Below are 15,648 nucleotides of genomic sequence, written 5' to 3'. Positions count from 1 at the left end.
ATTTTATGCCTATCTCCTGTTGAAAATATTTTCCCATCTCCTGATTTCCTGTTTAATTTCTGAATTTCTGAGCTTCTACTCCTCCTTTGTCTGTCTGTCTGTCTGTCTGTCTCTCACATCTATCTTTTCTTCCTTCCTATGTAACTATCTGTCTATCTATCATCTATCTATCTATCAATGAAACTTAAGCTGCTTAGGGGCCATCCATACATTTAGAAAAATTTCAGTACTAGTCACAAGAATTTTTTCAATATCCTTGATTTCTTATCAAAAACACATGTTGCCAAGGAAAGAAACAAATGTCTAACTTGAAACATAATCATATACATAACACAATTATAGACATTAGAACAAAGAGTTATTCATGGACATGCACATATTGTGTTATATGGAATACCTGAGTTAATGTACTGCAAAGAATTTAAAAAAAACTGTGTTAACAGCCTCAAGCAATCTACATCCATTGCAGAGATTACTAAACATAGTTTGAACTATGTATAAAAAGACTTTTTCTTTTTTCCTCCCTCCCTCTGTCTCTCCCTTCCTCCCTCTTTCCCTCCCTCCCTCTCTTTTCCTTCCTTCCTGTTTCCTTCCTACCTTCTCCCTTCCTGTCTTTAGTATTATTTTTAATCTTTTTATACAGTCCAATAGTAATCCCCCTCTCAGTCTACCCTCTGACAGTTTCTCATCCTATTTATTTTCTCCTGTTTCCAAGAATATGTACCTACCTTCACCCCACCCAACCCTACCAGGCCTCCCCACTTCCTGAGATCTAAAGTCTCTCAAGAATTAGATGTTTTCTTTCTCTGAGGCCAGACCAGGCAGTCTTCTGCTGCATATGTATCGGGGCCTCACACCAGGTCATGTATACTGCTTGGTTGGTAGCTCAGTGTCTGAGAGATCTCGGGAATCCAGATTAGTTGAGAATGCTGGTCATCCTATGGGATCACTCTCCTTCTCAACTTCTTCCAGCCTTCCCCTGATACAAGGGGCACTTGACTTTAGTCAATTAGTTGGGTGTAAATATCTGCATCTGTCTCAGTCAGCTGCTTTTATGGGCTCTTGGAAGGCAGAGGCTCCTGTCTGCAAGGACACCAAAGCATCAGTAATAGTGTCAGGCCTTGCAGCCTCCTCTTAAGATGGATCCCAATTTGGGCCAGTCACTGGACCACCTTTCCATCAGTTCATTCTCCATCTTTGTCCCCACAGTTCTTTTAGACAGGAACAATTCTAGGTCACAGTCTTTTTTTTTTTTTTGATATTCTTTACTTATATTTCAAATGTTATATCTTTCTCATTTTCCCCTCTGAAATCCCCCTATCCCATCTCTCTTATCCCTGCCTCTATGACAGTGCTTCCCCCCATTCCCTTCCACTTCCCTGTCTTGGCATTCCCCTACACTGGAGCATCAAGATTTTACAGAACCAAGAGCCTCTCTTCCTGTTGATGTCTGATAAGGTCATCCTCAGCTACCAATGTGGCTGGAGTCATGGGTCCCTCCATGTATACTCTTTGGTTTGTGGTTTAGTTTCTGGGAGCTCTGGGGGGTCTGGTTGGTTGATATTGTTGTTCTTCCTATGGGGTTGAAAATCCTTTCAGCTCCTTTACTCCTTTCCCTAACTCCTCCATTGGGGACCCCATTCTCAGTCCAATGGTTGGTTGAGAGCATCCACCTCTGTATTTGTCAGGCTCTGGCAGAGCCACTCAGGAGACAGCTGTATCAGGCTCCTGTAAGCATGCACTTCTTGTTGACTGTGGGATGGCCACCCCAACCCTCCACTTGATGCCCTGTGTTTCTACTGGAGATGGATTCTACAAGTTTCCTCTTCCCACAGTTGGGCATTTTATCTAAGGTCCCTCCCTTTGAGTCCTGAGGGTCTCTCACTTCCCAGATCTCTGGTGCATTCTAGAGGGTCACCGTACCTCCCACCTCCTAAGATTGCATATTCTTATTCATTCTGCTGGCCTCTTAGGCAGAATTTTTTTTGAATGGTAGTTCAAGTGACCCTCAAAATATGAATTATCAATGTAGTCCTTCCTTTCCTCTCAGGATTGAAGGTGGGCCAATATTTCTGAAGACACCACATACTTAGAATACAGGATTCAGAAGATTTGAGCTTGAACTGACCGGAAAATAATATGCAAACTTCGACTGGAGAGATGCAATTAAGCAGTTCTATCAGGCTGCAACAATTATGAACCTACAGCAATCACTAGTGTGGCAATGTATTCTTAAAGGTACAGTAGGTGGCACTCTCATATTAGTGGCAAACAGCCGCTTTCTAGTTGAACTTAAGACACATTCAACAAGAGGGAAAACGTGTACTGGATACTGGGAACCTACCAGGTTTTGTGGGCTATTGAGGTCATGGCCCTTAGAAAAGAATCTACTACTGCCACTTTGCTAGACTAGCATGGTTGTTACATTATAATGCTTATTCTTATACTCACAGATACAAGTAGCTAACATCCTTCAATGAAGAAGCCTATGAGAAGTTTTTAAATGAGATTACTTCCCTTATTTCTTCTGAAGCATACTTTTATTCTTAAAATTACCCTTTTTCATATTTTTATTAGACACTCTGTATTTACATTTGAGAAGTTATCCCTTTTCCCCATACCCTGCCTCTCCTCCTCCTCCTTCATTTGCCTTCACAAAGGTTCACTCCCTCCTAATCACCCTCTCCACCTCATTGACTTGGCATTCCCCTACATTGAAAAAAACATGCCCTCCCTGGACCAAAAACCTCTTCTCACATTGATGCCAGACACTGGCATCTTCATATACACATCAACTGTATCAATAGGTCTCTCAATGTTTGCTCAAAGGCTGGTGTTTTAGTCCATGGGGGTTTGGGAGGGTTTGGTTCTTTGACAATGTTGTTCTTCCCATGAGGTTGCAATCCCTTTCAACTCTTTCAGTCTTTTCCCTAGCATCTTCATTGGGGTTTCCAAGTTAAGTCTGATGGTTAGCTGCAAGAATGCTCAGCTGTATCTATATGACTCTGACATAGTCCCTGAGGAGACATCTCTATCTGGTTCCTGCCAATAAGTACTTCTTGGCATCAGCTATAGTGCTTGGATGTGATGGTTGCATATGGGGTGGATCCCTGGGTGAAGTGGCTTCTGAATGATCTTTTCTTCAATCCCTGTTCCTCTATTTGACCTTGCATTTCCTACTGTTGAGTGCTTTGTTCTCCCTTCTAAGAAAGACAGAGGCATCCACATTTGGCTTTCCTTCTTTTTGAGCTCCATAAGGTCCCTGAATTGTTTTTTGGATATTCAGAGCTTTTTGAGGCTAATATCCATTTATCAGTGAGTGCATACCATGTCTGTTCTTTTGTGACTGGCTTACCTCACTCAGAGTGATAGTCTCTAGTTCCATCCATTTGCCTACGAATTCCAAGATTATATTGTTTCTAATAGCTGAGTAGTGCTCCATTGTGTAAATGTACCACACTTTCTCTATCCATTTTTTCTGTTGAAGGACATCTGGGTTCTTTCCAGCTGTGGCTATTATAAATAAAGCTGCTATAAATATGGTGGAGCATGTGTCCTTGTTATATGTCACAGTGTCTTTTGAGTACATGTCCAGGAGTGAGATATCTGGGTTTTCAGGTATTATTATGTCAAATTTTCTGAGGAACCACTAGACTGACTTTCAGAGTGGTTGTACCAGCTTACAACCTCACCAACAGTGGAGGTATGTTCCTCTTTCTCCTCATCCTTGCCAGTGAAAGAGTTAAAATTTCAAGATAGCTCCACTGACTCTACCCTGAGAACAGATATGCCTCAAGGCTAAGAATAACATAACATGTTTCAAGAAGCAGCCTTACTATAAACCATCTGGTGTTGACAAAGTCCGACTCTGCAGTCCAGACATAAACAAGTATGAAGGTTGGTATCTACCAAAACAAGATGGTCTGGATTTGAATCATCCAAAACAGACAGAAAATGCCAATTTTGAATAAACCAATGAAATTGCTATGTGCTTGTGGCTAACTACCTATGTAATTTTCCCTATAAATATGTCCCCCTAATTGAGCTCAGGTCAACTCCTCTATCTCCTGTGTGAGATACGAGTTGTCCTCAGTGCTCTGATTTCCTAAATACACCTCTTTCCTATTTGCAGCAAGTCTGGCTCTTTGTGAGTTTTTGGGTTCGAGTTCTCCCAGTACTTGAGTGAGGGGCTTTCCTGATCCGGGGGTTTTTCACCAGCATCTGCTGTCATCTGAATTTTTGATCTTATCCATTCTGACTGATGAGAGGTGAAATCTCAGGGTTGTTTTGACTTTCATTTACCTGATGACTGGGTATTTTGAGCATTTCTTTGGGTGCTTCCTGATCATTCTGAATTCCTCAGTTGAGAATTTGTTGTTTAGCTCTGTACTCCACTTTTAAAAAAGATTGTTTGATTATCTGGTGCCTCACTTCTCGAGTTCCTTGTGTATGTTGGATATTAGCTCTCTACCAGACAAAGGATTGGTAAAGATTCTTTTCCAAGCTGTTGGCTGCCGTTTTGTCTTCTTGACACAGTCCTTAGTCTTACAGATACTTTGCAATTTCATAAGGTTCCATTTGTTGATTCTTGATCTTAGAGCATAAGGCATGGGTGTTTTGTTCAGGACAATTTCCCCTGAGCCTATGTGTTCTAAGCTTTTCACCACTTTCTCTTCTTTTTTCGCCCACTTTCTTTTCTAATAGTTTCATTGTAACTGGTTTTATGTGGAGGTCTTTGATCTGTTTGCACTTGAGCTTTGTACAAAGACATAAGAAAGAATGATTTGCATTCTTCTGCATACTGACTGCTAGTTTAAACAGCACCATTTGTTGAAGAAGCTGTCCTTTTTCAGTTGAATGTTTTTAGCTCCTTTGTCAAAAATTAAGTGACCATAAGTGTATGGATTCATTTCTGGGTATCCAATTCTGTTCCATTGTTCTACCTGCCTATCTTTGTAATGATAAAATGCAGTTTTTATCATGATTGATCTGTAATATAGCTTGAGGTCAGGAATGGTGATTCCCCTGGAAGTTCTTTTTTTGTTGAGAATATATTTCACTATCCTGGGTTTTTTGTTACTCTAAATGATTTTGCAAATTGCTCCTTCTTACTCTAGGAAGAATTGTTGAAATTTTGATGGGGATTGCATTGAATTTGTAGACTGCTTTTGGCAAGATGGCCATCTTTACAATGTTGATAGTTTCAATCCATGAGCATGGGAGATCTTTGTATCTTCTGAGATCTTCAATTTTTTTATTCAGAGATTTCAAGTTCTTTTCATACAGATCTTTTACTTGCTTGGTTAGGTTCACATCAAGGTATTTCATATTATTTGTGACTGTTGTAAAGGGTGTTTTTTTCTAATTTTTTTCTCAGCATGTTTATTCTTTGAGTAGAGGAAGGCTACCAATTTGTTTGAGTTAATTTTATATCCAGTCACTTAGCTGAAGTTGTTTATCAGCTGTAGGAGTAGTCTGGTGGAATTTTGGGGGTCATTTAAGTATCCTATCATATTGTCTAAAAATAGTGATATTTTGACTTCTTCCTTTCTGATTTGTATCCCTTTGCCTTCCTTTTGCTGTTTAGTTGCTTTAGCCAGGGGTTCCAGTATTATATTAAATACGTAGGGGAAGAGTGGGCAGCCTTGTCTAGTCCCTGATTTTAGTAGGATTGCTTCAAGTTTCTCCTCATTTAATTTGATGTTGGCTACTGGTTTTCTGTCTATTGCTTTTGCTATGTTTAGGTATGGGCCTCGAATTCCTGATCTTTCCATGATTTTTAACATGAAGGGGTGTGAAATTTTGTCAAATGCTTTCTCAGCATCTAATGAGATGATCATTTTTTTATCCCTTTTAGTTTGTTTATATAGTGGATTATGTTGATGGATTTTTGTATATTAAACCATCCTGCATCCCAAGGATGAAGCCTACTTGATTATGGTGAATGATCATTTTGATGTGTTTTTGGATTCAGTTTGCATGATTTTATTGAGTATTTTTGCATTGGTGTTCATGAGAAAAATTGGTCTGAAATTCTCTTTATTTGTAGGATCTTCCTGTGGTTTAGGTTTGAGTATAATTGTAGCTTCAAAGACTGAGTTGAATAGTGTTCCTTCTGTTTCTATTTTGTGGAATAGTTTGGAGAGTATTGATATTAGGTCTTCTTTGAAAGTCTCATAGAATCAATCCATCTTGTTCAGGGCTTTTCTTTGGTTGGGAGGCTTTTAATAACTGCTTTTATTCCTTAGGTGTTATGGGACTGTTTAGATGGTTTATCTGATTCTGGCTTAACATTGCTACCTCATTTCTGTCTAGAATTTTACCTATTCCCTCTAGATTTTCCAGTTTTGTTGTGTATAACTGTTGTAGTAGGTTCTGATGATTTTTGAATTTCCTCTGATTCCATTATGTCTTCTTTTTCATTTCTGATTTTGTTAATTTGGATACTATCTCTGTGTTCTCTGGTTAGTCTGGCTAAAGATTTATTTATCTTGTTGATTTTCTCAAAGAACCAGCTCCTGGTTTTGTTGGTTCATTGTATAGTTCTTTTTGTTTCTACTTTGTTGCTTTTGGCCTTGAGTTTGATTATTTTCTGCTTTCTACTACTCTTGTCTGTATTTGATTCCTTTAGCACTTTCTTGTGTGATATCAAGCTGCTAGTATATGCTTTCTCCAATTTTTTTTATGGAGGCACTCAGAGTTATGAGTTTTCCTCTTAGCACCCCTTTCATTGCATTTCAAGTTCGGGTATGCTGTGTTTTCATTTTTATTAATTTCTAAAAAATCCTTAATTTTTTCTTTATTTCTTTCTTGACCATGCTATCATCGAGTAGAGAACAGTTCACCTTCCATGTATATGTGGACTTCCTCTTGCTTTTGTTGTTATTGAAGACCAGTCTTAGTCTATGGTGATCCAATAAGATTTAGGGGAGTGCTTTAATCTTCTCATATCTGTTGAGGCCTGTTTTGTGACTGATTATATAGTCAATTTTGGCAATGGTACCCTGAGGTGCTGAGAAGAACATATCTTTTTTTATTTTAGGATGAAATGTTTTATAGATATCTGTCAAGTCCATTTGTTCCATAAGTTCTGTTAGTTTCCCTGAGTTGTGGTTCAGTTCTGTTTCTATGATCCATTGAAGAAAGTGGCATTTGAAATCTCCCACTATTATTGTGTGTGGTGTAATATATGCCTTGAGCAAATTATCTTTTTATGAATGTGAGTGCCCTTTCGTTTGAAACATAGATGTTCAGAATTTAGAGTTCATCTTGGTAGGCTTTTTTCTTTGATGAGTATGAGATGTCCTTTCTTATCTTTTTAATAAACTTTGTTTGAAAGTCAATTTTATTTGATATTAGAATGGCTACTCCAGATTGTTTCTTGTGACCAGTTGCTTGGAAAATTGTTTTTCAGCCTCTTACTCTGAAATAGTGTCTGTCTTTGTCACTGAGGTGTATTTCCTCTATGTTGTAAAATACTGGGTCCTGTTTACATATCCAATCTGTTAGTCTATGTCTTTTTACTGGGGGAATTGAGTCCATTTACGTTGAGATGTTAAAGAATAGTGATTGTTGCTTCCTGTTATTTTTGTTGTTATATGTGGAATTATGTTTTTGTGGATATCTTCTTTTGGGTTTTTTGAAAGAAGAAAATTTTCTTGCATTTTGTAGCATGCAGTTTCTCTTCTTGTGCTAGATATTTCCATCAATTATTCTTTGTTAATCTGTATTTGTGGAAAGCTATTGTGTGAATTTATTTTTGTCATGGAAGATTTTGGTTTCTCCATTTATGGTATTTGAGAGTTTCGCTGGGTATATTAGCTTGGGCTGGCATTTGTGTTCTCTTATGGTCTGAATGATATCTGTCCAGGATCTTCCAGTTTTCCTGGTCTCTTTTAAAAGGTCTGGTATAATTTTGCAGGTCTGCTATTATATGTTACTTGATCTTTTTTTCTTACTGCTTTTAATATTCTTTCTTTGTTTTGTTCATTTGGTGTTTTGACTATTATGTGATGGGAAGAATTTCTTTCCTTGTCCAGTTTACTTAGAATTCTTTAAGCTTCTTGTATGTTCACGTTCATTTCTTTCTTCAGGTTAGAATTTTTTTCTTCTCTAATTTTATTTAAAATATTTATTGGCCTTTTAATTTGAGAATCTTCTCTCTATTCTATGCCTATTATTCTTAGGTTTGGTCTTCTCATTGTGTCCTGGATTTCCTGAATGCTTTGGGTTAGGAGTTTTTGGCATTTTTATTTTCTTTGACTGTTGTATCAATGTTTTCTATGGTATCTTCAGCCCCTGAGATTTTCTATTAAATTTCTTGTATTCTGTTGGTGATGCTTGCATCTATGATTTCTGATCCTTTCCCTAGGTTTTCTATGTCTAGGTCTGTCTCCCTTTGTGATTTTGTTATTGATCCTATTTCCATTTTTTGATCCTGGATGGTTTTGCCCAATTTCTTCTCTCGTTTGGTGGTGTTCTCCTGTATTTTTTAAAAGGAGTTATTCTTGTTATTACTCAATTCCTCTATAATCTTCACAAAAACTGATTTGAAATTATGATCTTGCTTTTTAGGTGTGATGGGATATTCAGGACTAGCTGCAGTGGAAAAAAATGTGTTCTGATGATGCCATGTAGCCTTGGTTTCTGTTGCTCATGTTCTTGTGCTTGCCTCTCTAGTGCTCCCTGCGTTAGCTGTCTCTGACTGGAACCTATCCTTCCTTAGCAATGATGGGAGAGAAAAGGAGGGCCAGTTTATATATGGGAAGAGATAGGGGAGAAGTACAGAGGGTCAGGAATTTGAAAGGAGGTGTATAGCATTATGGAGGAGGTAGAACTGGAGATACCCACTAGAAAGTCTCAGATGCCAGGGACCCAAGAGGTTTCCAGGACCCAACAGGAAGTACTTAGGCTGAAATGTCTAACAAAAAGGAGATAGAACTTGTAGAGACCCTGTCCAGTGAATAGGCAAGGCCCCCAGTTGAGGGGTGAGGCCACTTACCCTCCTCAAAAATATTCATCTGGAATTCTTCCTGTCAAAAAGAAATAAAGGGACAAAGAGTGGAGCAGAAACTCAAAGAAAAACCATCTAGGAATTGTCCCACCTAGGGACCTACCCATACACTGTTGCTAATACCAAGAAGTACTTTTTGACAGGAGCCCAGTATAGCTGTTCCCTGAGAAGCTCTGTCAGAGGTGGACCAATATAGATGAGCATGTATACAGTCAAACATTGGACTAAACTTGGGGACACCAATTGGGAAGTTAGGCCAAGGATTGTAGAAGCTGAAGGGGTTGCAACTTCATGGGAAGTGTAACAATGTCAGCTAAACAGACTCCCTAGGGTTCCCAGGGACTAAACCACCAACAAAAGGGTACACATTAGGTACACATGGCTCCAACTGGATATGTAGCAGAGAACTGACTTATCTGGCATCACTGGGAGGGGAACAATTTGGGTCTGTGGAGGCTTGGTAGCCCAACACAAGGGAACTGTAGGCTGTTGAGGCAGGAGTGAGTGGGAGGTGGGGAAGCACTCTCATATAGGCAGGGGGATGGAGGAGAGTATAGTGGGCTTGGGGAAAAACTGGGAAGGGGCTAACGTTTAAAATGCAAATAAATAAAGCAACCAATAAAAATATTCAACTGTAGTCATCAGAGAAATGCAAATCAAAATGACTCTGAGAAACCACCTCACACAAGTCAGAATGGCTAAAGTAAGAAACACAGGTGACACCAGATGTTGTTGAGGATGTAAAGAAAGAGGAACACTCCTCCATTGTTGGTGGGATTGCAAGCTGGTACAAGCACTCTGGAAATCATTCTGGTGATTCCTCACAAAATTGGATATAGTACTATCTGAGGACCCAGCTATACCATTCCTGGGCATATACCCAAAAGATGGTCCAATATATAACAAGGACACATGCTCCACTAAGTTTATAGCAGCCTTACTTTATAATAGCCAGAAGCAGTAAACAACACAAATATCCCTCAACAGAAGAATGGATACAGAAAATTTGGTACATTTACATAATGGTGGACTACTCAGCTATTAAAAACAATGTCTTTATAAAATTTGCAGGCAAGTGGATGGAACTAGAAAATATCATCCTGAGTGAGGAATCCAGACACAAAGAATACATGTAGTATGTACTCACTGATAAGTGGATATTGGTCCAAAAACCTCACAATGCCCACAGATCATATGGAGCTTAGGAGGAAGGAAGACCAGGATGTGGATGCTTCAGTCTTGCATTGAGGGAGAAACAGGATGATAGGGGGAGGTGGTTGAAGCAGGGACCTGGGAAGGAGAGATGAAGGGGAGACTATAGAGGGGGCAGCATCAGGTACTGGAGGGGACAGGAGAGAGGTATAGAGGGTCAAGAAATCAAATAAAAATATGTAGCAGAAGGGAGGGATAAGGAAATGGGGATAGCCTTTGAAGGGTCCCAGGTGCTAGGGAAATAAGAGGCTCCCTGACTTCAATGGGGATGATAATATCAGAGAAGGAGAAATAGTAACTGTAGAGACCACGTCCAGTAGATAGGCATGGTCCCCAGTCAAGGGATGGGGACACACATCCATCTCAAAGCTTTTAACCCAGAAATGTTCCTGTCCAAAGGAAGAACAGGGACAAAATATGGAGCAGGAACTAAAGGAAGGGCCATCTTGGGTCTGCCCCATATGGGGATTCATCCTGCCTGCAGACATCAAACCAGACACTGTTGCCTTTGCCAAGAGATGCTTGCTCACAGGAACCTGGTTTGGTTTTTCCTTGGGAGGTTCAGCCAGCAACCGACCAATGCAAATGTGGATGCTTGTAGCCAACCATTAGACTGAGCTCAGGGACCTTTGTAGGGGGACGGGCAGAAGAACTGGAGGAGTTGAGGATTGTAACCTCATAGAAAGAACAACATCAGTTGGAAAGACCACCCAGTGCTCCCAGGGCCCAGACAACCAACCAAGGAGTATACAGGGTGGGAGGGATCAGTCGCTCCAGATACATATGTAGCAGAGGATGGCCTTGTCTGACATCAATGGGGAGAGCAGTCCTTGGTCCTGTGGAAGTTTGATGCCCTAGCATAGGGAGATGCTGGAGGGGTGGGGTGGGAGAAGGTGGGTGGGGGAATATTCTCATTGAGGCAAAGGGGAGGAAGGAGAGGGAGGTTGTGGGATGGGGAGCTTGTGGAGGCATAACCTGCAAGTGGGAAATTATTTGAGATGTAAATGAATGGAATGATTAATAAAAAATAAAGAATGTATTCCACTAAATAAGAAAAAAAATAAAATAAGTAGGTGAATTTCTATGCATATTATCTATCAGACCAACAAGATAAGTAAACAAATCTATGATAAGCAATAAGATTGATTCAAAAACAGTTCTGATCCAGACAAATTCACTATTCAATTGTATGAAGAACTTACATCCATGTTCTCCAAAGCAATTCATCAACTAAGAAAAGAAGAAATAAAACTGTATGGTTTACTTTTTTGTTGCTGTGATAAAACACCAGGATCAAGGGTACCTATTGAAGAAAGACTCAATTGGGACTTACAGATCAAGAGAGGTGAGATGAACCAAGAGTGGGATGGAGTGGCCACAGGCAGAAGGCAGCATGGTGGCAGGAGAGCTCTCTGGGGCTGCCGAGAGCTCACTTCTTCAACTTTAGTCATGAAAAAGAGAGAGCAAAGTGGAAATAGCACACATCTTTAAATTCTCCAAGCCTGCCTCCAGTGACATACTTTCTTCAACAGGCTGTACCTTCCAAACTTCCTCAAGCAGTTCCAGGAACTGGGGACCAATATTCACACACCCAAGCATATGGGTGGGTGCAAAGGCCATTCTTATTCGAAATACCAAAAACTGAACTCTTTTATGAAGTTAGCATTATTCTGATAACAAAACTTAAAAATTTACACACATTCAGCAAAACTACACACTCCTTTTTGTTGTTGTTTTTTTGTAGGGAGATGACATTTTTCAAGGAATATTGAAAGTATCCACTGTCAACATATAGTGGTTAATATGTAACTATATATCTAGTAATACTTGTTTTATGAAGTTTGGGGTGCCTGTGCTTAGTATTTACGTGTTTAGAATTGTCATATCCTATTTTTGATTTGTTCTCTTAGTAAGTAATAAACAATCTTTATCATTTATAGTCAGTTTTGATTCTAGTCAACTTTAAAAATATTAGAATAGTAGTAGCAAAACCTTCTAGATATGTAGTTCCATTGGCTTGGGATAATTTTTTTTCATCATTTTACAGTAAGATATTTATCTCTTTCACATGGATAGGTCATTTTGTTTCGTTTTGTTTTGAAGAAATCAAATGGACTCATTCAGTTTTTTAAAATCAGTTACTTTTGTGTGCTTATTATATATCCATGAGTGTGGACATATGTATCACACCGTGTTTGTGGACAACAGAGGACAACTTTCAGAAATTGAGTCTTGACATCTTGTTGAGAGAAGGTCTCTCTCATTTCTGTCATGCTGAATACTCCAGAAGAGCTAGCCTATGAGTTTCTGGACGACTCTGTTTCTGTCTCTGATTTCACGATAAGAAGTGTGCTAGTATTACACATATATGCCACTGCATTTAGGTATTTTTTATGGGTTATCCAAGGATTGGATTTAGGTTTACAGGCTTGTATAGCAATCATTTCATTTGTTAAGGTGCATTACCATCTTGGATTTTTTTTTTTCTTTTAGATTTTTTTTGGCATAAACCTATGTGAATATATTTTTGTCAGTACTTGATTCTTTTAGAGGTTTGATAGTATGCACTGAAATCTTACTAGTTACCATAACCTTAAAGTACATGTAGAACAGAATGTAAATGGAAATAGTCAGAGCTTTCTTGGTGTGTATAGATTAAAAATAATGATCTTTGAATACCAAAAATTGCCACAAGGCTATATTCTTAGCTCTTGAATTATTAATGATTTAAGAACCAGGTGTACCACACTCTGAGAGGGTGCTGTACACTTACTTTTTTTTCTAAGAAGGACTAAGGCTTTTACTTTTTGGGCTTTTTTTGTTGTTGTTTTGTTTTGTTTTCATCTTCATATGGCCCATGAGTTGTTTCTGGGGTATTTAGAGCTTTCTGGAGCTAGTATCCAATTATCAGTGACTGCATATTATATCTGTTCTTTTGTGACTGGGTTACCTCACTCAGGATCATTTTAAAAAGTACTTTGATTTATACATGCATATGTTTGCATTCCATGGTGCATATATAAACGTCAGTGGACAAATTTCAGGACCTGAGTCTCTCTTTTCATTATCTGAATCTTGAGAATTGAACCCATGACATCCAACTGCACCCCAAGTGCCTTTTCATGTCAAACCATCTCACTAGATCTTAGTTGATTATTTTTAATAAGAAAATTCTCTGAAAACCTCTGCATCCTGGATTGGGGAATTGAATAGTGAGAGGGTATTGAACTAATCAGTTGGGAATGTGGTGCAGAAGAGGTTTCTTCTCATGTGATACAATTGAAAAGTTGAGTCAGGACATTAGGGTGTGTAATCCCTGTCAGACACCTTCCTTGAATCCTCAGACGCTGGCATGTATAAGAGTCTTAAAATGGTGTCAAATCCACCTTAATGGTTCAGACACAATTTTTAATTCTTTTTGTTTCTCAGGCATAAAGTACTTCTGGCTCTCCTTAGCTGGCTTATGAAACTAACTCGGGTACAGTTCAGATAAGGAGCATACTTGAGGCAATGGACTGTAAGAAGTAGTGTATAAACGTGGGTTAGGTAATCCGCTCAAACATTTTGAAGTTTGTCCTTCAGGACAGCAACTCAGGAGCCAGGGCCTCAGGAACATGGCTGTTCTGTGGCAGCTGCTGCTAGTGGGTCTGCCCATGTTCTTACTGGGACTCTTTATATGGGCTGTGGTAAAGCATTTTCTCACAGCAGAAATTTCTTCCTCTCTACAGTATCCAGTCAAGTTAAGGCTTATGCATTGTGTGGTGCTCTTTGCGCTTGCCTTGGTGAGTTTGCTCTTGGTGTGGGGTGGCACTCTGCACTGGGGTGTTGTTAGTAACTTCTTTCTTCTCTTTTCATTCCCTTCTCTTCTTTGTCTAGATTTCCACAAGATGAAGTCTGAGGAATCTCCCATGTTTTGATTTGAATATCCCTGATGAGTAAAAATGATGAACATTTCTTTAGGTGCTTCTCAGCCATTCGATATTCCTCAGATAAGAATTCTTTGTTTAGCTTTGTCCCCAATTTTTTTCCTCGCTTACAACTTTATATAAAAAAAGAGGGATATACATACATATTTTAAAAGGCATTTTGGCATAACACTATGTGAATATTTTTGTCAGTACTTAATTTTTTAGAGGTTTGATAGCATGCATTGAAATCCCACTAGTTACCATAAGCATAAAGTACATATAAGACAGAACATAACATGGAAACAGTTTTCTTGGTGAGTATAGATTAAGCATAATGATCTTTGGATACCAAAAATTTCCACAAAGCTATATTCTTAGCTTTTGTTTGTCCCACATTTTTAATAAGGTTATTTGATTTGCTGGAGCCTAACTTCTTGAGTTTTATTTTTGTATATATTGAAGATTAGCCCTCAATTGGATGTATGCTTGGCAAAAGATCTTTTCCCATTCTGTTGGTTACTGTTTTGTCCTAATGACAGTGTCCTTTACCTTACAGAAGCTTTGCAATTTTATGAGGTTTGATTTGTATATTCTTGATCTTAGAGCATAAGCCACTTGTGTTCTGTACAGGAAAATTTTCCCAGTGCCCATGTGTTAAAGCTTTCCTTCATTTTCTCTTCTATTGGTTTGAGCATATTTGGTTTTATGTGGAAGTCTTTGATCTACTTGGACTTGAGCAATGTCCTGTTTACAGTGTTCTTTGCCGTACAGAAGGTTTGCGATTTTACATTTTGTCTTAAGACATTTTTGGTTTTTGCATTTTTTTGACTATTGTGTCAATGTTTTCTATGGTATCTTCTACACCTGAGATTCTTTCTTCAATATCTTGTATTCTATTGGTTATGCTTGTGTCTATGACTCCTGATCTTATCCCTAGGTTTTATAACTCCAGAGTTATCTCTCTTTGTAATTTCTTTATTGTTTTTCTTTCCATTTTTAGTTCCTGGGTGGTTTTCCTCAATTTCTTTCCCTGTTTGGTTGTGTTTTCCTGTATGTCTTTGAGGAATTTTTGTATTTCTTCTTTAAGGGCTTCTACTTGTTTACCTGTGTCCTGTATTTATTTAAGAGAGTTATTTATGTCATCCTTAAAGTCCTCTGTCATCATCATAAGATGTGATTTTTAAATCCAAATCTTACTTTTCTGGTGTGTTGGGACATCTAGTATTTTTTGTGGTGGGTTAACTGAGTTCTGATAATTCCAAGTTGTCTTGGTTTCTGTTGCTTGGGGTCTTGTGCTTGTGTCTTGCAAAATTATTATCTCTGATGTTAATTGGTCTTGCTGTCTCTGACTGGAGCTTGTCCCTCTGTGGGCCTATAAGCCTGTGATCTTAAGAGTGAGAGTACTCGTGGGAGATCAGCTCTCTCCTGGCAGATTTTGGTTCTGTAGGGCTTTTGAACAGCCTTCACTCTGGGCACAGACAGAGATGGCAAGGCTCCTGTCCCAGACCACCCCAT

General features: G+C 38.8%; 1 protein-coding gene across 2 annotated transcripts in view; it reads left to right on the top strand.

Moving 5' to 3' along the window:
* LOC308424827 (arylacetamide deacetylase-like 4) overlaps nt 1-15,648 on the top strand; it is a gene marked incomplete at both ends in the record, with an annotated part of 39,891 nt that overhangs the window by 11,608 nt on the left and 12,635 nt on the right. Inside the window, one exon of one of the 2 annotated variants that reach the window (XM_080922008.1) lies at nt 13,840-14,007. The exons of the other annotated variant lie outside the window; for it this stretch is intronic. Coding sequence (XP_080778134.1) covers nt 13,840-14,007 — 168 coding nt within the window. Of the gene's footprint in view, nt 1-13,839; nt 14,008-15,648 lie in introns of those variants that run through there. 2 annotated transcript variants of the gene reach the window in all.

The sequence above is a fragment of the Micromys minutus genome (genome assembly GCF_963924665.1).
Source record: "Micromys minutus genome assembly, chromosome: 9".
Classification (NCBI taxonomy): Eukaryota; Metazoa; Chordata; class Mammalia; order Rodentia; family Muridae; genus Micromys; species Micromys minutus.
This window is presented reverse-complemented; position numbering and strand designations above follow the sequence as displayed.